Here is a 23,225-nt window from a genome sequence, read left to right on the forward strand (position 1 = left end):
TTTAAACTATACAAAAAGGCAACTTTCTGAATGAGAGGTGATATCTGCAAATGATATATTCAGTAAAGGCTAAACACCTAAAATAGATAAAGAACTTACACAACTCAACACCAAAAAAACCTTAAATAATCCAATTAAAAATGGGCAGTGGACCTAAATAGACACTTTCCCAAAAGAGACATAGAGATGGCCAAGAGATACATGAAAAGACTCTCAACATCACTCATCATCAGGAAAATACAAATTAAAACCACTACCACCTCACACCCGTCAGAATGGCTAAAATCAAAAAGGCAAGAAACAACAATTGTTGATGAGGATATGGAGAAAAGAGAAGACTTGTGTGCTGTTGGCAGGAATGCAAACTGGTGCGGCCACTGTGGAAGACGGTATAAAGAGGTCTCAAAAAAATAGAAATAGAAATACCATACTATAGCAAAACATACAGAGTCATAAAATCACTATGTGTATGCCTGAAACTAATGTAACATTGTGTCAACTATAATAAAAGATTTTAAGCTTTTTTTTTTTTAAGAAAGCAAAAATAAAACAAAAACCTTTAAGTTATACATTGTAAGTATAGGAGATAATTTTTTTTTTTTTTTTACCACAAGAGGTATATCTATTACTTCTGATCATGAACAATGAAAATTTTCACACAGCCTGTGGCCTTTGGTACTGCAGAGTGGTTTGTCCGCTTGCCTCACGACCGAGGATAAGGACCCATAGGGTGCAGCTGTGCAGTACAGTTGTCACAAATGTCAACCATGTGGCTTCAAAATTCTGCTAACAGGTGGCTCTAAAATTTTACCAACTTAGATTGGAGATGTTATCAGAGACCCATAACTATGAGTTTTATTCATGCTTTGTCTTTCCACCTCAATTAGAGGTAAGAGGAATCTTAGAAATCTCATAGGTAAGCAAACCGAGGTAAAAACTGAGTGATTTCCACAGGTTGCCCAGTTAATTAGAGCCAAACCTGGTTTAGTCGGAGTTTAGAACCTCCCCTTCAATCCCTGCCTAGGATCTCTAGGTGTTTCCTTGAACAAAATCCCTAATTTGCCAGATTCAAAACTCTCACAAGGCAATGCTTTGGCTCACCTTTTATTATTATCCATTATGACCTCCAGCAACAAATCTTTACACAAAGAAGCCCTCAGACTGACTGACTAGCTGTCAGTCTACATTAGGAGAGGCAGCTAACCCATAGCTAGCTGCCCATCTATTTCACAATTCCATGTCTCTTCCCACTTAAGTCTCCTTCTGAACTCATTTAAGCTTGCATAGAATGGTACAGTTATGAATTCCCCAAGAGTCAGACCAAGAGGTTCATACAAAAGGTTTGAGGGCATCCCTTAGTCCAAGCTCCAAAATGATGTCTGCATGGCCGCTGAAGTGTGTGTATGGGTCAGGCGAACTGAACACAGTTACCATGTATGTGTCCCAGCTCAAGGACAAAGTCACAGGTCCTAATAGGATTTAGTACAGAACCAGTGGGAGGGCTCTACCCAGGCTGGAACTGGACTTAAATTACTAGGAGCCTAATGTAATCCAGGGCAAATCCACTCCATGCTTGTGAGAGTCCGACAGAGGAACCAACACCCACACATGGACCTGGGATTGTTGATTATTAGAACAGATAACATTCATGAAGGCCTCTCACCACTGAGCAGTCTAGAAAAGTCTAGAAAAGTGTCTACTTCCCACTGGGAGGATGCCAAAATGGCTACATCTTGACATGAAACTCTTCATGGCAAGGGTGCTGTCCTGTCCCCTGCCAAGGCCTCATCATTTCAGTCCTTTGAACACACCAGCCTGATCTTTACCATCACTAGACCTTGGCCCAAGTTCTTTGCCTATATCTTCCACTCTTTTCCTCAAATAGACCCTATTCTTAAAACTCTAGCCCAGCCATTGTATTGTCCAGAAAAGTGACTCTGTTTGGCCCACGCTCTGGTATCAACATAACCCTATTAACCCTCACCACATACACATTCTGTCTGCAGGTGGCTTTTCCAATGTGACCCTTAGCACATGCCAAGCTATCTTCTCCCAGCATAGATGTTCTTCCCAGTGGACAGTGAGCTGTCTGGCATCAGCAATCCCATCTTCTGCATCTACTGTGCCTTCCCTTCCCCCTACCCAAAGAAAGAACCCAGAACGGGAGATCTACAAACAATGGGCACGCAATCCGTGGGGCTGATTGTCACTGGCTATGGGAGAATGGATCTACTGATCTTTTCTTTGTTACTTACCTCATTCAGCTTGACCCAGTTGAAGGACTTCAGTGGATGGGAAGGCTGGGGAACACACTTCTTCCTGAGTGGGATATCACTGCTGGGGCAGGGGTCTGGAGGGAGAGGCAGGCCCATGCTGAAGCATGGTGGGGCACCAGGAGGAGTGGGAGGCCCACCAGGTGGAAGAGGTGGTGGTGGAGGTGGGGGACAGCAGGCAAATGGGAGAGGGGGCGGAGGTGGAGGCAGGTCATTGGTTGTCATTGAGGAAGACAAGGTAAGTGGGCCCCCAGGGGGAGGCGGGGAAGATACTGGTCCTGTCTGTGGGAAGACAGAAAAATCAAAAAGACAAAGCCATCAAGCAAGGTTACCTTTCAAGTTCACACCACACTATTCCTTATTCTTACTCATCTATACTAGAACCCCAATCCTGCTCTCACCTCTCCCACACATTTTGCCCCCCCATTTCCTCTCTGTACCCCAAATATCCAATATACACAGACACAACCACAGACACATACACATAGGTAAAACACACATACATAACACTGGATAAAGTCATAGTTATCACAATGCAACAGCAGGAATGCTACATATGGTTATGTATGCTACCGCCTGCACAAGGACATCCAGCTACATAGGGAGGGGGCGCAAAACCATACTTGCACTCTGCTTTGCCAGGTGTGCTTCCTGGGATAGTGTCACCCAAGGAAAACAGTATTGGTTTGTTTGTTTTCCTAATTAATACAAATGTAGCAACCCTTACAGACTCAGAGGTCCTCTCTATCCTGGCTTGAGCTGCTCCTCTAAATTCTCCTTCATCTTGAGGTCCTCAGCCCTTCCCCACACCTGTTCTTCCCACCTCATCCTGAAGGTCTCAGCTCAACATGTAAAGAGAGGAGGGTATCCACGTACTGAGATTTCACTGAGTTGGGCTACCAGCTCTGCCACTTGTCCTCGAGCCTGGCGCAGCTCCTGGGACTCTCGAGCCAGCTTGTCCTTCATCTTGTTCAGTGTCCGCATCATCTCTTCCTTCTCTAATGTTTTTGTCTCACATTCTCGCTCCTTCCTCTCCAGCTTGCTCACCAGCTCCATGTGTTCTGGGATGGGAGTAGGACAGGAGAGAAAATGGGAAGAGACGATTGAACATGCATGGGTCTACCTCGAATGGGTCCTGGGCTGGGCAGGGGAGGGGTTGTGCGGAGCATGCAGTGGTTTGAGGCAGAGCCCCTTACCTTTCCGGAACTTCTCTGCCTGGTCTCGCCATTGTTTCACCTCATTCTCATTGATGAGCCTGGTGGGGAATACAGGGAAGGGTCTGTTGATTGTTGACTCATTACCTCCCAAAAGATATATCATCCCCCTATTCCCCACATCAGTTCCATGATCTCCAATCTGTCCAGCCACATCAAGGAGGCTAGGATTCTGACTCTCCAGATGTCTCTCCAGGTCCCCAGCTCTGCCCAGTTCTCATGTGTCTCTCTGCAGACTGTGAAAACTGAAAAGACCCTCAAATAACTTATGATCCAACCCCTTGTGATATAGTTGAAGCTCTTGAGAGCAGAGATGAAGACAATAACTTAACTAATGGTAGAACTAGGACTAAATCTCAGGCTTCCTTTAGTTGTCTGATGACTTGTACACCTTTGTAAAAATAAGTTTTTGCATTGAAAGAGATCAAAATGTTAGCCCTACCATGGTACAGGCTTCCAAAAACCAATGTATAAGAGCAAGAGAAATCGCCCATCCCAGCACCACAGAATGAATATGTTGAGGGTAAAGAGGGGATGTATCCAAGTCACAGGAAGTCCTCATTCATGTCCAACTCTTGTAATGGGGTTTAAGCTATTATCTAGACATCAAAGTGTAATAGAGATGAAATCCCAAATGAGACCCGAATAACCAGGTTTTTGTTTTTTGTAACTCTAAAAACATGGCAGAGTTAGATCCATGAATCTTGGCCTCCTCAATCAGATGAAAGATATAAAGAGGGGACAGAGTATGGAAGGGAACATAATTTGTTAAAAGAGTCTTTGGAGAGAGCCATTGCTGTCCTTCTTGGAGGTCACACCTCCTTCACCATCATCCACTATCTTTGTTGAACCTAATTCAGAGAGTTCTGACCCACATTCCCTGATGTTGGGAAGGAGGCATGGTGGACTGGAGTCCAACTTGGGGCCAGACAGGTCCAAAGAGTGAAGGAACATTAACCAGGAGAGTGGTGCTCTGCTGGGATATCCAGCACTCTTGGACTTTGTTGGCACATAGGTTGCATGAGGATTTCTCATGCAAGCATCATGGAGAAATTGGGCTGATGCCATTTTAAGTCCTGTTCAAGATGTCCACCTAGCAGAGAAGTGGACACTTGAACATTGTGCCATTGTGTACTAGATTGCTAGTGAATCGGGCTGATGGAAGGGATGGTACCACCCAGTCCCAGGGGATAAAAAGGCCTTAAATGGCCAGTGGCCAGGGTTTTATAGTGAGATGCATGCGCCAAAGAGCTTCAGAAGATCCCAGAAATAATCCATGTCTTCACCCATGTGCCAAGGCCAGAGAATAGGAAGCCTGTTTACTAAGTTACCTGATCAAGTAAGATCTATTCCTCTTCTCCTTCCTTCCCCTGCACTGTGATAGGGGTTAAAAACTGGTTAGCTAATAGAAGGGGGTATGTGTGTACAATGGGTTAGAAGAAAAACAGAACAGAGAAAGAAAGCCAATCATTACACATGCCCTTCCCACTGCAACTTCCAGCCCCAGTCCGGGGAAGAGAGAGAGTGAAGGCTAAATCTAATCTAGAATTTACATAGTTCACATCTGGGACTAGTTCTTCTAGTTGCAGATTTGAGACTGTTTAAAATGATCTTAAGACTTCCATTGTGCAAGAAGAAGCAAAAACTTCATTGGATCTGAGGGCAGAGGAAAAGCTTCCCCACTAAATAGTGCAAAGAAATGGTAGAAAACAAAAATAAAAATCAGAAATAAAGTTGCATTTTGATTACTTTTCTATTTGTACTTGTCCAGCATACCAGGTAGGATTAACCACATCAATACCCAACTACCTGTAAAATGAAAACAATAGCAGGAATAGTTCCAAAATCATTATCTACTTGGCTTTGGTATATGACCAAATTGAGAGCCAATTTATCTCCTTAAAGGGCAACTGGATCAGACTTTCACTAACAGCAACATTATTTGAAAAATCCAAGATTTGAAAGAAGCCCAAGTGTCCATCAATTGGTTATTGGATAAGAAGATGTGGTGCATTTAAATGGTGGAATATTATGCAGCCATTAAAAAGGATGAAATCTTGCCATTTGCAATGATATGGACGAGCTAGAGGGTATCATGCTAAGTAAAACAAATCAGTCAGAGAAAGACAAACCCGTATGATTTCACAGATAGATGGAATTTAAGAAACAAATCAAATGAGAAAAGGGGAAAAAAGAGAAAAAAAGACAAATCAAGAAACTGACTCTTAACTATAGAGGACAAACTGATGGTTCCCAGAGGGGAGGGGGCAGAGGGATGGATGAAGCAGATGATGGGGATTAAGGAAGGTACTTGTCATGATGAGCACGGGTTGATATATGGAAATGTTGAATCACGACATTGCACGCCTGAAACTAAAATAACACTATATGTTAACTAACTGGAAATTAAAATAAAAACTTGAAAAAATAAGGTCAAGTAAAAGTTTAAAATTAAAAATTAGTATGTTAGCATAACATCTGATTACTACTTGATGTGACTAAACTTGGTTCTGTGTTTCTCAGTACACAGGGTCAAAGATAAGCCAGAAGAACTTAGGCTCTGACATCCTTATCCAACAGCCTTAGTTAAATTGCCATGCTCTATTTCAGTGATTGGCAAACTTTCCCTAAAGGGTTAGAATAAATATTTTAGGTTTTATAAAGCAGGTACAGTCTCTGTCACATATTCTCATTTGTTTTTAAAAACACTTTTTTTTTCACTTAGAAGTATAAAAGCATTATTTTTTTTCACTTAGAAGTAAAAAAGCATTATTTTTTTTTCAGCATAACAGTATTCCTTGTTTTTGCACCACACCCAATGCTCCATGCAATCCGTGCCCTCTCTAATACCCACCACCTGGTTCCCCCAACCTCCCATCCCCCCAACCCTTCAAACCCCTCAGATTGTTTTTCAGAGTCCATAGTCTCTCATGGTTCACCTCCCCTTCCAATTTCCCCCAACTCCCTTCTCCTCTCTAACTCCCCTTGTCCTCCATGTTATTTGTTATGCTCCACAAATAAGTGAAACCATATGATAATTGACTCTCTCTGCTTGATTTATTTCACTCAGCATAAACACTTTAAAATGTAAAAACTATTCTTAGCTCATGGGTCATGCAAAAGCAAACTGGAGGATTGGTTATCTCACAGACCATTGTTAATAAGTTTAAATTCTTCCTCTATCCACTCCATGCAATGAATCATTAAAAGCTGAGTACAAGGGCACCTGGGTGGCTCGGCTGGTTAAGTGTCTGCCTTTGGCTCAGGTCAGGCCAGAGTCCTGGGATCAAGCCCCACATCAGGCTCCCTGCTCAGTGGAAAGTCTGCTGCTCCCTCTGGCTCTCCTCCCTACCCAAGTTTGTGCTCTCTCATGATCTCTCTCTCTCTCTCAAACAATAATTTAAAAAAAAAAAAAGCTGACTATAATGACAGTACAGACAAAAGGCTGATATCTAGGATCTATAGAGCACTTCTCAAACTCAACACACACAAAACAGATAATCATGTCAAAAAATGGGCAGAAGGCACGAGCAGACACTTCTCCAATGAAGACATACAAATGGCTATCAGACACATGAAAAAATGTTCATCATCACTAGCCATCAGGGAGATTCAAATCAAAACCACATTGAGATACCACTTGACACCAGTTAGAATGGCCAAAATTAGCAAGACAGGAAACATCGTGTGTTGGAGAGAATGTGGAGAAAGGGGAACCCTTTTACACTGTTGGTGGGAATGTAAGTTGGTGCAGCCAATTTGGAGAACAGTGTGGAGATTCCTTAAGAAATCAAAAATAGAGCTTCCCTATGACCTTGCAATTACACTACTGGGTATTTACCCCAAAGATACAGATGTAGTGAAAAGAAGGGCCATCTGCACCCCAATGTTCATGGCAGCAATGGCCATGGTTGCCAAACTGTGGAAAGAACCAAGATGCCCTCCAACGGACGAATGGATAAGGAAGATGTGGTCCATATACACTATGGAGTATTATGCTTCCATCAGAAAGGATGAACACCCAACTTTTCTATCAACATGGATGGGACTGGTACAGATTATGCTGAGTGAAATAAGTAAAGCAGAGAGTCAATTATCATATGGTTTCACTTATTTGTGGAACATAAGAAATAACACAGAGGACATGGGGAGATGGAGAGGAGAAGGGAGTTGAGGGAAATTGGAGGGGGAGATGAACCATGAGAGACTATGGACTCTGAAAAACAATCTGAGGATTTTGAAGGGGCGGCGGGGTGGGAGGTTGCGTGAGCCTGGTGGTGGGTTATTATGGAGGGCACGTATTGCATGGAGCACTGTGTGTGCTCCATGTATTGGAGCACGTATGCATGGAGCATAAACAATGAATTCTGTTATACTGAAAAGAAATTAAATTTTAAAAAATGAGAAAAAAAAGCTGACTACATCCCCTATAAACCTGTGTTTTTCGATATGATCGTCCCTAGCCACGTCATATGGCTATCTGAATTTAAATGAAATAAAATTTTAAATTCAGCTCCTCAGTTACACTATCCACAGGTCAAGTGCTCAGCAGCCAGGTTTGAACAGGGCAGATATGGAACATTTCCATCATATCAGAGAATTCTACTGGGCATGTTCCTTCAGGTGCATTTGGAGGCATCTGGTTTACGAGAGAGAGAGAGAGAGAGAGAGAGAGGAGAGAGGAAGGAGGAGGAAGACAGGTGAGAGCTGGCCACTGCTCACATGTTGACAATGTTCTTGACGTTGAAGTTCTCCAGGGGAGCCAGGTCAGGGTCCACACCCCTCTCATCCTGGAGGACAATCTGCTGAAGGATTCGGTCCAGGAGCTGCCACTGCTGGAAGTAGCCACCGTTCCGCTTGTCTGCAAGGACAACAGGCATCATAACCTTACTGAGCCCTGGAACACCCTGGGGCCCTGCCCTAGAGTCATGGCATGGGCACAGGCTGATGAAACATGCCCTCTCCCACCCTTGGAAAGCTCCCAGTCTGATGGAAGAGGCAATGATGCTACTGATGCTGATGGTGATGATGGAGATTCGCAAATGCAGCCATTTCTTGATGATCTGCAACTGACTTTCCATGAGTGTGTCAATCCTCTAGATAGATTTCTCTACTTCCTGAAGTGCTTCTTGGCTGTCTTTGTTCCCTGTAGGCACCCTGAATAGCCTATGCCTTGGGAATACAAATTGTCTTTTCCATTATCTAAAAAAAAGCACCTTTCAGAAAGTAAATCTGCTCCAAAATATTACCTGCTAAATAATGAAGTCTCCAGGGAAATTTAAAAAAAGAAAAGATTTTAGGATTATCTAGGCTGTTGTTCTATGGTGAAAGATGAATGGAAACTCACTACAGGTATGCACTAAGAAAGAGAGAGAGTCAGAATGGGTTGGAGAAGTGCTAATGGAATCCAGGCTGATTTCTTGGTGAAGGTGACCCAGAACTGTGAAGGCAAAGGATTGTGTGTGACGACTGACCTCACAGGGCTCCACTCCTATCCTCTGTAGTCATGGTTTGGTGGGACATGGGTTTTCTTTTCATGGCTCACCACAAGCCCCTCTTCCTCATCTTGATCCCAAGTACTTTGACCAACCAAAGGAGGTCAGCCAACATAATGCTGATTTCAGAGTCAAACCATAATGCTTAAAGGTGGAAGGTTGTCTGCAAAGCCCCATTTTGAAGGAAGACACCCATTGATATTACCCATGGAGTACCACAAAGAGAACCTGAGAGAGGAGAAGTTGGGTTTCTCAGGCACTTCCTACATCTTTTGTGAAGGTCTCTGGACTGAGCTTTAGAACTGAAAGGTTCCTGGTCTAGGTCACTGTGTCCGGTTTCTTTTCCAATACTTCACTGACACAGGCACTGCAATGTGGCATAGTTTTCCATTTACCCTTCACCCAGGAATACAGGGTAAAGCCAGGTCACTGGCTCACAGAAGTAGAACAGGTTTCATCTAAAGCCATAACCCCAAAGAAACAAAAATTTCTTCATATGTACAGAATCACCAAGCCTCAAGTTCATCCACTATAAATCAGGTATAATAATGCACACCCCTTAAATCATTTTGAGGTTTAGAGACACTGTGCCAAAGAGCCTTGCATCATGCATGGCCCAGCATTGGCACATAGTAAACTATAGTCATTGCCACCATCACCACGAAAACAAATGCCACCATCACCACCAGTAGAGAGTCTGCCCAGGTTGACCATCTTGGTTGGCCATACTAGTCTTCCAAATTTGTGGTTTTGTGAAGAGCTTAAATACCAAGTGGTATAGTTACAGTTCATTTCAAATTGCATGCTGGGGTGGCTATTAGTGATTATATGTAATTTATTCAGTCACTGTGCACACCTCGATCTTAAAAAGCTTAGCATCTGCTAAGCTTATATGCTGACATCCAGTATTTGCAAAGAGAGGCAGGGGAAAGTGTATTAAAGTGGAGCTCACAAGACCTGGATGGAGGAGTTGATAAAACCTTGGAAAAAGGCATGCTCAGTCTGGATCTGTGCTAGTCCCCCAAACACAAAGCTGCTTTTTGGAGCCCCCCAAGAGGCCTGATAACTCTCCTGTCATAAGCTGACATCCAGCTCTGTTTGATTTTACAATAATCAAGCTTCTTCTTGGTAGACCAGAACATTGTTGTTCAGGCCCAAGTCCCCAGCTGCTCACCTGGGTGACAGTGGAAGTCCTGACCCCAAAGAGGGAGGGAAGAACAAGGGCCTGCATCCTGTGGCCAGACCTCCTGGGGACATGTGCCAAGGGAGACCCAGCCAGATTCACCAACTCAGGGAAGTCCTGACACATTGTCTCAACCTGCCCCAGGCCAACGTTCAGCCCGGCTGAGGAAGAGGTACATGTAGGGTACTCACAGGGCATCTGCAGACAGTGGTGTAAAACAGACAGCAAGCAGGGGTAGGCCTCAGTGTGCTTTAGCTTCTTGTGGATCAGCTCAAACATCTGGGAAGCACTCTTGGTATCAATGTGGACCTGAGGGAGTGGAGGGCACAGTGAACAGGGAGGGGCAAGCCATGGAAGAAGAGGGGAGAAAACCCTACTTCCATCCATGGAGCCCCATTTCCCAGGATGATGTTCCTTCTCCTGCTTCTGGCCAGGCTTCAAAAGAGAGGCACAGAGAAAAGGCAGAGGGAGATGTCCTAATTCCATGAAGCAGGATTTCTCCATTTCAGCACTATTGGCATCTTGAACCAGATCGTTCTTCAGCATAAGGATCTGTCCTATTCACTATAGGCTGTTCCATACCATCCTTGGTCCATACCTATCAGATGCCAGTGACATTCTCCTTACACCAGTTGTGACAACAAAAATTGTCTCCAGGCATTGCAAATGTCCACAGGGGAAGGAGGAAGCAAAGACACTGCTGGTTGAGAGCTACTAATTCAAACTAAGGGAAGGGGACAGGGACATAGGTAATTCAAGGACCACGTAGCATAGTTTCATGCAACCTGGGTTCAAATCCCAGATCTACTCTCATTGTGTGACAAGGCAAACTAATCTCAGTCTCCTTGTTATAAATCCAAGGTTTATGTGACAATATAATTGGACGGTGATGGGTGACTGGAGCGCCACTAGATGTAGGTTTCTATTTGAGTGGAGATTTTATAATACAATATTTAAGTAGCAGAATTGTGTATTTTCAGGGTTATTGAGATTGAAATGAAAAGACAATCTGGTTTGTGAAGCATGATCTGGTTAGTGACGGGGAGAGGGGACTCAGGAAATTGCTGAAAGGCAGGGGAAGAGTAGCCTGGAGAGAATTAGAGACTATCACATGTAAGAACAGGCCCTCTTTCCTTTGGGGGTTGCAATCTCCCAGCAAAGGAGATGCCCTTGGTAGGTAAGGCCTGCCAGGTGAGGCCTCTCAGAGTCAACACACTGCCAGGCTCCAGAAGCAGGACCTGGCTATAGGGCCACTCACCAGGGAAGCCAGCCAACACTGGACCTACCACATCATGGGATCTGGAGAAGAGTCTGTGGGGCCACCTGGGACCCCACTGCTGTAGCCCCATCCCTGTAGGCTTCTCACCATGTCAAACCTCCTGGCTAGCTCCAAGTCATCCTCATTCCGCACCATCTCAAAGAAGTCTAAATGCCTAGATAGGATGAGGGGATAGAGAGAGTAGATATTACTTTGAGGATGTCCCTATTTGAGGGTCAACCCCTTTAACTCCCCAGTGAACTAAATCTGAAAGCTTTATTCCGGTGAGGCCAAGGCAAAATCATAAGGAAGCCACCTGTCTGTAGGCCAGTGCTCTCCTCCTTTATAGAACCCCATGCCCCCTCCTCAGGGAGGCTAGCATAGAGGCCTGTCCCCTTAGATCAGCCTTTCTCAATTTTGTCATTATTGATACCCAGGGCTAGATTTGCCTTGGTTGTGGGAGGCTGATCTGTGCAATGTAGAAGGTTCAGCAGCATTTCTGATCTCTACCCACCAGACACCAGTAGCAGCCCCCACCTTTCAAGCTGTGACAACAAAAACGTCTCCAGACTTAGCCAACTGTCCCTTGGGATAAAATCACCCAGTCAAGGAGTACTGTTCTGCCTCCACCAGGATTCTCATACTGTCCATATGTCAACCTACGAAGCCAGTTTATGGGTCTGTCATTTTTCACCCCATCCATTCCCCAACTCCATTTCAAAAGGGCCCATCCTGTCTCCCTTAAGACTCAGTGCAATAAAATAGTCTACCAATGGGACAGAACCAGAAGAGACAGAAAGGAACTTAATTGGAATTAAGGAACACATAGGAATTTAATTGTGCCCTTTTATCAATGAAGGCTTTTATGGCTTCCATTTGGAGTGGAGCAATTCCCTTGCTAAGCAGGAGTGCCCTGCAGGATGTTTAGTATTCCTGGTTTCCAACAATCAATATCAGTTAGTGTCCCCCAACCAGCCAGTCTGAAAGCCAAAGGAATACCACCATGTGTTTCCAAATGCTCCCACACCCACCCTGGGGAAGTACTGCCATGATTGAGGACTACTGGGTCCACCTGCCTATAACATTGGAAATGAGAAAGTAGGTCAGCCAAGAGAGCAGGGAGGGACATAGGTAGGATGTGGGACATGGGGGTGAGAGTTATCCACCTTCCCCACACAGAACTGATTTTGAATTGATACTGTGTATGGCAGGTGGTTTCCAGTAGGAAGGGCAGCCTCCTTGAAAGTCCTGATCATCCCCAACTGAGGCACTGTCCCCATATGACTGCAGTGGGGACAGGTGGGTCTTACTTGTCCAGGATGGCATTCTCATGCTGCCGGAGTTTGTCAATCACAGGTTGGATCCCCAGCATCAGGAACTCATACCGTAGATGAAGGCGGAACTCCAGATTATCCTGGGGGTCACCAAAGCAGGACCAGACTCATTGGCTTGTGGCTCTTCCACAAGAGTCCCCAGCAGACCCACTCCAGTCATTGTCCCACTACATCACCTGCAACAACCCATCTGGAACTGCCTCGGGTCCAGAGTTCCAAGAAAGGGCAGGAGGAGACACACTTGACCTTGTTATTTACTCCCATTAGGTGTCCTGCCTCACTTCCTTTAAGTCCTTTACCAGTTTTCTCAGCCTTTGGCATCCAAGAGTGGCACCATAATGTAGAACATAAGCTTTGATTTCGGACAGATCTTTGTTTAAATCCCTGCTCTGACACTCACTAGTTTTGTCATTTGGGGAAAACCTTAGTTTTCTCATCTGTAAAATGGCAATGAGATTACCAACAGGATGATATTACATTACCTGATGATGTATGGTTACCATCTAATCAGAATGGATTAGTATAGCTAGTATTGACAAGGGTGACATCAGCATCTCAGGGACATTTCCCACCCACCTCACCTAACTTAGCTCATCAGGGCTGGTTGCAAGAAAAGTGTGCTGGCAGAAAAGAAGGAAATGTAGAGATCATTAAATTTCCCCCTTGACCTTCAACAAACTGACCTTGATTGGAGCATCTGATTCCCTTAGAATTTGGGGAGTTAATCTGCTCTTCAAGTTCTTCTTCAACTGTTGCTATTTTTAGTCTGAGATCCTATTCTGATCCCATAGTAAGGAAAATCAGAAGCCATATCTCCTAACAGAAGGTGATAGAGGGCATGACCAGCCAACTCAGAAGCGGTTCAACAATCTTGAGGGGTTTGAAGCAGTGCGAGGCGGGAGGTTGGGGGAACCAGGTGGTGGGTATTAGAGAGGGCACGGATTGCATGGAGCACTGGGTGTGGTGCAAAAACAAGGAATACTGTTATGCTGAAAATTAAAAAATAAAATAAAATAAATTAAAAAAAAAAAAAAGAAGAAGGTCTGGACTAGCTCAGACCTAGTCCAGAAGCAGGTCTTTGGAAAACTCTAGAAAGAAGGGCCTACATTTGCCCTCCTCCCATAAATGATCCCCCACCATCCTAAGCAAGCATCAGCCAGCCAACTTAGGTTTTGTCCAGGACACACCTAATGCACAATGCTACCCATGCAAGAAACTCCTCAAGAACCCCTCATGACAGCAAGGTTCATGATAATCCATTCTTTCTCAGCCCCAAGTGAAAGAGGCAAGGGTTGATAAAGGTAGTCTGAAGACAGTGATGGTAGTGACAGCCCCACCAACTGGAGGGCTTGGCCCCATCCCTCTGCTACATCCCCAGAAGACACTTGCACACACTCCCCTGGGGCCAGAAAGTCCAGGAACAGTAAGGGCAAGGAGAAGATGCCTAACCTCTCCAGCTCCAGCATTGAGGACAGCATTGATGAAGGACATGATAGCTGTTTTCAGATTCACTTCATCCCGGTACCGGCCCAAACTTCGGTCTAGCTCATTCAGCAGTGTCTGGATGGAAAGGCAGGACAGGAGAGAAAAGGCAGGCTCAGGATCCTACAAGTCCAGCCTTTGTGCCTGTGGATTCTAACCGCCTAGCATGCCCCACTTGCTTGCTATCCCCAATCAATCTAGCTTACCCTGGGCCTTCCTGAAAGTGCAGCTTTTCCAAGAAGCGTCCTTTGCCTCTCCACGCCTCAGTCTCAGTCCTGCCACTCACCTCGAGAGCTCAGTTTTGTTTTTTTTTCTTAAGATTTTATTTATTTCTTTGACAGAGACAGACCACAAGTAGGCAGAGAAGCAGGCAGAGGGAGAGGGGGAAACAGGCTCCCTGCCGAGCAGAGAGCCCGATGCGGGGCTCGATCCCAGGACCCTGAGATCATGACCTGAGCTGAAGGCAGAGGCTTTAACCCACTGAGCCACCCAGGCGCCCCCAGAGCTTAGTTTATTTTGTAGGGCTGTGCCAAAATGCTACTTCAGCACATTAGAGCTGTTTACAGTTCCAGCTGCTTACAGCTCATAAATCTTCCTACCCAGCTCCCTGACAGCATGGACACTGCCTTTTACACCTCTTTGGCAAAGGGTCGGGGCCACTTTCCACACAGAGTAAGTGCTTAAAAACCTTTGATGACAGAATATACAAATAGCCTATACAGATAGATAAACCATAGCATTTTTAGTGACAGTTTAGATCTATTGACACTTACTCTACATAAGACACTTTATACTTACTATCTCATTACTTTTCTGGGGCAGGTCAGGGAGAAGAAAAGAGAATAGCATGGCTTAAGTATCCAGCACTGTTCTTGGGGTCCCCATAGTAAGCACTGGCCCAGGTATAGGGCTTAAAATCTTGGCCCCAGCAACTGCATTCAGGTCCATTTCAGACTCAACCTCTGTGATTCATCAAGCACTGAGCTCAGAGACGTAGACCCATATACCAAGAATCCAGCCTCAAGGAACTCACAGTCTAGTGAGGGGTCCATTATCCCAGCCAAACCCATATCTCTTGAGGTCCCTTATGTCTCTTCATATAAGCGCTCAGCTAGCTCCTCACCTGAAAGCGGGTCCGCTCAGCTGCGTACACCTGGTAGTGGAGCATGGCCTGCAGCACCTTCTTGTGGCCGCCAGGAACCAAGCACACAGCACCCAGGATCTCCAGCACGGCCACCTTGGTCTTGCTGTTCTCTGTGCGCAGACTCTGCGCAATGGTGCTGATGGCCTCTGGCTGCGCCAGCACATGCGCCCGCCCCTGGGAGTTGTTCATAAGAGCCTTGATGCAACCGATGAGGGAGGTGTGGATACGACTTTCACAGGTGGCGTGGTCCATGCTCCGGAGGAAATTCAGCAGACAGGTCAAACCCTCCAGCTCAATGAAGCGAGTCACGAACCTGTCCAGGCCAGCGCCATTAGCACAACAGGTATCCTGAATTTGCATAGGACTCTGTATACACTTTGCAAATAGTTACTCCTGGACCTGTATAACACTGTGTCCCACCTACAGTAGCCACTTGGTTCATTTAGTGAGTTTATCTAAGGCATTAAAATCCCATCCCCTTCACAGGAGACTTGTGCCTTATTTGCACCTTAAATCCCATGCTTTTGCAGGTCATTGGCTGTCAGTTGCCTGGCTGTGATGGTATATACATGAAGGGAATGATTGCAGTAATTATTACTATAATTATCACGGCTGTTAAACCTGAAAATTCATCTCCAGAGAGGATGGGAATTAAGAGAATTACAGTCAGAAGACAAAGAGGACTTCCAAACAGGGGTCCATCAGAGTCATTGAATCATAGGACCAAAGCTGGGAAAGGCACCCTTCAAAGGATCCTGAAGAAAATAGCTAGGTTATCTTGAATATTAACAAAAAGCACTTAAAAAAAAGAGTTAGTTCAGAGGTTCTTAACCTGGAGTCTGTGCTCCCCTAAGGGGCCAATGGCTATCTTGCAGAGGTCTGTGAATGTGGATGGGAAAAATAAGTTATACTTTTATTTTTGGTAACCTCTATCTACCTGAAGTGTATCCTTTCCTCTTATGATGAACATGGACAATAAACTATAGTGGGATTAGTAGAACCTGTGACTTTGTCACCCAAAGAAATTAGCCATTTTCATATCAAATTATAGCTGTTGCAGGTGTCTCAGACTATCCTTTCTACTCATCAACACTTCAATATCATGGTGGTTGCTACCTCATGCCGCTTAAGACATAAAGAAGCATCTTAATCACTATCTCACAAATGTTTCATATTTGGTAACTGTATTTCACTTAAAGTGGCTTATTCCTCATCTTATCTATTTTATTATTTAAAAGTATCATTTTGATAAGAGGATAATAGTTTTCATCTGGTGTCAAAGTTACCCACGGCACACGTGCCTTTACATGTACATACACACGAAGATGCTTAGAACACTCGATTTCATAAAACAGTAACGATCCAAGGAAATGTCATAAATGGAGCTGAGGGAACTGTTGCATATAGTTAATACATTTGGTCCCAAGTGTATTTGTGTATTTCCACACTATTATATAAATCTCTCTACAAAATGAAATATACTCTCAAATTAAGTCATTGAAATAGGTATTATTTGTTTCTATTATATACTTTTCTATATTCTGGGAATTTCTACCATGACTGTCCACCATGACTGTCAGAATTTTATTAAGGGAAAGAACAGTAAACTGAAGTGGGAGAGAAACCTGGCAAACCTCCCTCAACCTCTCTCTTTCTCGATGTCCTCATCCTTCCTGCACCCCCTTCCTACAAGCACCCCACCCCTGGAACCATGCAGGATTAAGATGCTCCCATTCTCCTGAGGCTCTAGTTCCAGGCTCCCAAAGTAGAGAAAGTAGAGAACTCAGCCCAAACCACAGACACGCACACACACACACATACACACGTAGACCAGTATGCTGGTAAAAACATTTAACAACTGGCTCTCTGAAGAAAGAAAAAAAGGCCTGATGATAGTGTTTGCCAATTTCCACAGTATACATATCCCCAGCATAGCTGATTTCAAGCTATCAATGTGACAACATTGAACACGGAGTTGGGAAGAGATGCAACATTTATAGCACAGTTGGTCCTTGAATAACACAGGTTTGAATTGTATAGGTCCACTTATATGGGAAGTTTTTCAGTAAGCACAGTACAATACTATGGTTACATTTTCCTTATGATTCTCTTAACAGTTTCTTTTCTCTAGCTTCCCTTGTTGTAAGAATATAAGATACATGTAACATATAAAATAGGTACGAATCAACTGTTTATATTATCAGTAAGGCTGCTGGTCAACAGTAGATGGTTAGTAGTTAAGTCTTGGGAGAGTCAGAAGTTATATGCAGATTTTCGACTGCATGGGGCTTGGCACCCCTAACACCCTCCTTGTTCAGTGTTGGCTGTATTTCCACCAGGCATACACAACGAATATAAACTCAAGAGCATATATAACAGTCGAGAGCATACATAAAACTAAAATGTAGTAAGATCATTAGGTAATTAGGAAGTGAAAAGTTTCAAGTATTTATTACTTTCGTTTTTGGTATGATTTATTTAGTTTTAAGTTTATGCCACTTATATTCTAATCATAGCCATGTTTAAAAAACAGCTTGCAAAACTGCTGAAAACTTAACAGTCGGCTCCCATGAGCAACTACAAGCTCTCAGGCACGAGAAGAAGCTGTGGCTCTTGGCCCACTTTGGACGTTTGCGCAGTATGGCCTGGGAAAGGGGAAGGGTCCTTCTCAAACTCATCCCCTTTGCCCAGCCTGCATCACTCTAGGTGGTGGAATCTGGTCCACAGACACCACATCTCCCCCTAGTGGCTAGAGTCTCTATCGCCCACACTGCCCTCCTCCATGGTAGGGACACTGGTTCTTGGGGCTCTTTCTTACATACTTTGTACATAAGACCTCCTTCTCTCCCACTCTGTTCTCTCGAGAAAAACAAGAACCTGCCCTCAATTTCTGCTCAGATAGCTCTTCAGGACCTGAGGTTTATGCCACACTCCTCTGCCCTCTACCCTGGTCCCCCACATGCCCTTCCTCTGGCAGCCTCCCAGCTCTTCAGAGAGAGGGGTTGTAGGAAGCAGGAAGTGGAACAGAGTGCAGAGAGCTCTAGGAGACGCCGGCGGTGGGGAGGTGGGTGGAGGCTGTGGAGATGGCAAGGGGCCTGGGATGGGAACAGAGCTTTGGGTTAAACTTCAGGAAATTGTGGGGGACCACCAAGTGAAGGGGTGTGGAAGGAAGTAGGAAGGGGAAACATGAGTCACCTCATGGGTTGTGTCCGGAGAGCTGTCTTCAGGTCTTCCACAATTTGGTTCCTCATCTCCGTCTCTTCCTCATCAAAGGCATACAGACTCTGCATCTGAGGTAGGTGGAAAGGGGTAGAGGTCCTGCTGGGCTGCCTGATTCCCAGCTGCCTGCACCCCCCAGAGCCCAGGTGTGACCCAGGAGCCACCATCGACTCAGAAAGGGTGGGGCCTCAAGGAATGGTTTCCTAAGAGGGTCAGATTCTGAGAAGACCCAGGTTCCAATCCCAGACTTCACTTTCCTCATCTGTGGAATGGGGAGAATTATTGGCTCAGCCTATTTTCCAAGACTGTGTGATATACCAATGGTTAATAAGTGTTTAAATGCCTGGGGACCTCCTGAGTCACACAGAGAAGGGAGGAATTATGATTAAAAAAGTAACTGGAAACCTACTGATCCCCAGTGAGTGGGGTGTGAAGGGCAGGGAAAGATGCCAGAGGATCACTCTCCCCATTGGCTTTTCCAGGTGGGGCGGGGGCAGGGGAGGAGCCATTGCTCACCGCCGCCATAGAGTTGATGCGGTCAATGTAATAGTCAGGCCAGCTGGTCGCCAATTTGTTGGGGTCCTCCTGCTCCTGGAAGAAGAAGAAAGACTGTATGGACCACCTGGCAAGATGGGCCCATGGCCTGAGTTCCTGAGCTTCATTCGCTGTCAGCAGATTCACTCTCCAGCCCCACCCAGATAGGGATAACTTCCAGGAAGTTACAAAATCTCTCCAGGCTTCCATTTCTTCCATGGTAAAAATGTAGATAATGAACACTGACTCTCATGACCGGCCAGTGACACAGGCAGAAATCACATGGGTATGTGCACTTTCCATGAACAAAATAGATAATTAAAAATAAATTCTTTTTTTTTCCTGTTGTATCTGTTCCCTCTTTGCTTCTTAATAAAATATAATTTTAAGTCTGTTGAACCTGATAAAAATCTGTGCTTATACTTTATACATCTGTTTTTTTTTTTAATTTTACTTTCTAATACCATTCTTATTGTATTTTACAAAAGTATTGGTTTTTGAGAGTTTGGAATTTTTTAAAAAAAAACTTATTTTTTTCTCTCAGATTGAGAAGCACTGATATAAAGCATTTGGTGCAGTTCCTTGGTACAAGGTAGGCACTCTGTGAATAGTAACTTCACTAAAAGAGGGAGAGAGATTCCCAAAGCCGTGGGTTATGGAGAGACTCAGGAGGGCTTGGTGTAGCTGTAGCTCTGGCAGAACTCAGAGCACAGGGCCTTTGGCCCAGCCCTCAGGTGCCAAGGGAAAGCCTCAATCCTTTCCCAGGATGGGCAAAAACAATGAGAGTTGAGTAAATATTAACGTTGATTGAAGATCTAGCCCTGTCCTTCAGCCAGTGACTCTGCTTCTGCACATTACATACACCCTGCTTCTTCCTGTCCCTGTCTTATTTGGACATTCCCCTTCACCTGCCTTCTGCTAATTTCCTGCTTTCAAATCTGCACAAAAACTTGCCTTTTCTTGCAGAACCTTGCTGACAAACCACCTGTCTGTCAGCTGACCTGGACTTTGCCCTGTATCCCTCAGCTCTATCTACTCAAGCTTCACAATTTCGTTTCACAAAATTCAAATTTTAGATCAGTGGGAAAGCTGCCTTGATTTGGTCTTTGTGATTTCACATGACTATGTGTTAACTCTTCATGATGGAAGACCCCCAATTCTATCTTCTGACCTTGGGAAGGGGATCACAGAACTAAAAACAAATGCATCATCAAATATACACTTTTCTGCCTCTGCCAGCTCATCATTTATCCATCCCATATGTATTAAATGAGTGTCTACTACATGCCAACCACTGTTCTCAGCCCTGAAAGTACTGAGCAAAAAGTCAGTCTCTGTAATTCAGGAGTCAATCCCATTTACAATTGCACCCAAAACCATAAGATACCTAGGAATAAACCTAACCAAAGAGGCAAAGAATCTGTACTCAGAAAACTATAAAGTACTCATGAAAGAAATTGAGGACGACACAAAGAAATGGAAAAATGTTCCATGCTCATGGATTGGAAGAACAAATATTGTGAAAATGTCTATGCTACCTAAAGCAATCTACACATTTAATGCAATCCCTATCAAATTTCCATCAATTTTTTTCCCAAGAAATGGAACAAAATAATCCTAAAATTTATATGGAACAAGAAAAGACCTCGAATAACCAGATGAATGTTGAAAAAGAAAGCCAAGCGGTGGCTTGGGTGGGTTGCTCAGTGGGTGGCTCAGTGGGTTAAAGCCTCTGCCTTCAGTTCGGGTCATGATCCCAGGGTCCTGGGATTGAGCCCCACATGGGCTCTCTGCTCACCAGGGAGCCTGCTTCCTCCTCTCTCTCTGCCCGCCTCTCTGTCTAATTGTGATCTCTGTCAAATAAAAAAATAAATAAATTAAAAAAAAAAAAAAGAAAGAAAGAAAAATCCAAAGTGGGTGGCATAACAATTCCAGACTTCAAGCTCTATTACAAAGCTGTCATCATCAAGGTAGTATGGTACTAGTACAAAAACAGACATATAGATCAATGGAACAGAATAGAGAGCCCAGAAATAGACCCTCAACTCTATGCTCAACTAATCTTTGACAAAGTAGGAAAGAATGTCTAATGGAAAAAAGACAGTCTCTTCAACAAATGGTGTTGGGAAAATTTAACAGCCACATGCAGGAAAATGAAACTGGGCCATTTCCTTACAACACACATAAAAATAGACTCAAAATGGATGAAAGACCTCAATGTGAGAAAAGAATTCATCAAAATCTTGAGGAGAACATAGGCAGCAACCTCTTCAACCTCAATTACAGTAACTTCTTCCTAGACACATCACCAAAGGCAAGGGAAGCAAAGGCAAAAATGAAATATTAGGACTTCATCAAGATCAAAAGCTTTTGGACAGCAAAGGAAACAGTCAACAAAACCAAAAGACAACTGACAGAATGGGAGAAGATATTTGCAAATGACATACCAGATAAAGGGCTAGTATCCAAAATATATAAAGAACTTATCAAACTTGGGGCGCCTGGGTGGCTCAGTGGGTTAAGCCTCTGCCTTCGGCTCAGGTCATGATCTCAGGGTCCTGGGATCGAGCCCCGCATCGGGCTCTCTGCTCAGCGGGGAGCCTGCTTCCTCCTCCCTCTCTGCCTGTCTCTCTGCCTACTTGTGATCTCTGTCAAATAAATAAATAAAATATTAAAAAAAAAAAAAAAGAACTTATCAAACTCAACACCTGAAGAACAAGTAATCTAATCAAGAAATGGGCAGAGGACATGAACAGACATTTATGCAAAGAAGACATCCAGATGGCCAACAGACTATGAAAAAGTACTCCACATCACTCAGCATCAGGGAAATACAAATCAAAACCACAATGAGATACCACCTCACGCCAGTCAGAATGGCTAAAATTAACAAGTCAGGAAACAACAGATGCTGGCGAGGATGCGGAGAAAGGGGAACCCTCCTACACTGTTGGTGGGAATGCAAGCTGGTGCAGCCATTCTGAAAAATAGCATGGAGGTTCCTCAAAAAGTTGAAAATAGAGCTACCCTAGGACCCAGCAATTCCACTACTGGGTATTTAGCCTAAAGATACAAATGTAGTAATCCGAAGGGGCACGTGCACCCGAATTTTTATAGCAGCAATGTCCACAATAGCTGAACCATGGAAAGAACCTAGATGTCCATCAACAGATGAATGGATAAAGAAGATGTGGTATATACATATAATGGAATACTATGCAGCCATCAAAAGAAATGAAATCTTGCCATTTGCAACAACATGGATGGAACTAAAGAGTATTATGCTGAGTGAAATAAGTCAATCAGAGAAAGAGAATTATCATATGATCTCACTGATATGAGGAATTTGAGAGGCAAAGTGGGGAGTTCAGGGTAGGGAAGAGAAAAATGAAACAAGATGGGATCAGGAGGAAGACAAACCATAAGAAACTCTTAATCTCACAAAACAAACTGAGGGCTGCTGGGGGGAGGGAGGTAGGGAGAGGGTGGTTGGATTATGGACATTGGGGAGGGTATGTGCTATGGTGAGTGCTGTGAAGTGTGTAAGCCTGACAACTCACAGACCTGTACCCCTCAGGCTAATAATACATTATATGTTAATAAAAAAATAAATTAAAAAAAAGTCAGTCTCTGTCTTCCATAGAATAGTCTAGTACCAGAGGTATAGTGACAAATGCTCTATGGTAGAAGTGTCTATAGTGGGCTGTGGAAGCCCAGGGTGGGGGCATCTCTCGGAGACCCCTCATGAGCCTTCTGTGTTAGATGCCCCCACTTCTTACTGAAGCTAAGACAGGTGGGGAGCATGTTAAGGATAGAGGAAGCACCACATAGCAAGAAAGGGGTGTGTGAAAGTGTGGAGGGAGATTACAAGCAATCTGGTTTGGAAGGTAGAACAAGTTGTTCTTACATTTTAATTCATTTTTTACTGAAGTTGTGCAAGAGATCCACTTGCAGGAACTCCATAGTAAATCCATTTGGAAAGTGGAGAAGCACAAGACATGATAAACTACTCCTGAAGTTAATTTTCTCCTCCCTCCCTCTCATAGCTTGCACTTTTTAAAAATCTTCGTTTTCACTCTAAGAGCTCTG

At 44.2% G+C, this 23,225-nt stretch overlaps 1 protein-coding gene across 2 annotated transcripts in view; it reads right to left on the reverse strand.

Annotated features, from left to right (window-relative positions):
• DAAM2 (dishevelled associated activator of morphogenesis 2) overlaps nucleotides 1–23,225 on the reverse strand; it is a 117,412-nt gene that overhangs the window by 24,556 nt on the left and 69,631 nt on the right. For both annotated transcript variants that reach the window (XM_032862287.1, XM_032862285.1), the window contains exons 4-14: nucleotides 19,119–19,193; nucleotides 18,579–18,673; nucleotides 15,363–15,696; nucleotides 14,207–14,317; nucleotides 12,734–12,837; nucleotides 11,532–11,598; nucleotides 10,357–10,474; nucleotides 8,210–8,348; nucleotides 3,470–3,528; nucleotides 3,150–3,334; nucleotides 2,256–2,555 (exon numbers count right to left, since the gene is read on the reverse strand). In XM_032862287.1, the coding sequence (XP_032718178.1) occupies nucleotides 2,256–2,555; nucleotides 3,150–3,334; nucleotides 3,470–3,528; nucleotides 8,210–8,348; nucleotides 10,357–10,474; nucleotides 11,532–11,598; nucleotides 12,734–12,837; nucleotides 14,207–14,317; nucleotides 15,363–15,696; nucleotides 18,579–18,673; nucleotides 19,119–19,193 (1,587 nt within the window). The remainder of the gene's footprint in view (nucleotides 1–2,255; nucleotides 2,556–3,149; nucleotides 3,335–3,469; nucleotides 3,529–8,209; nucleotides 8,349–10,356; nucleotides 10,475–11,531; nucleotides 11,599–12,733; nucleotides 12,838–14,206; nucleotides 14,318–15,362; nucleotides 15,697–18,578; nucleotides 18,674–19,118; nucleotides 19,194–23,225) is intronic.

The sequence above is a fragment of the Lontra canadensis genome, unplaced genomic scaffold (assembly GCF_010015895.1).
Source record: "Lontra canadensis isolate GAN:19392208 unplaced genomic scaffold, GSC_riverotter_1.0 scaffold23, whole genome shotgun sequence".
Taxonomy (NCBI): Eukaryota; Metazoa; Chordata; class Mammalia; order Carnivora; family Mustelidae; genus Lontra; species Lontra canadensis.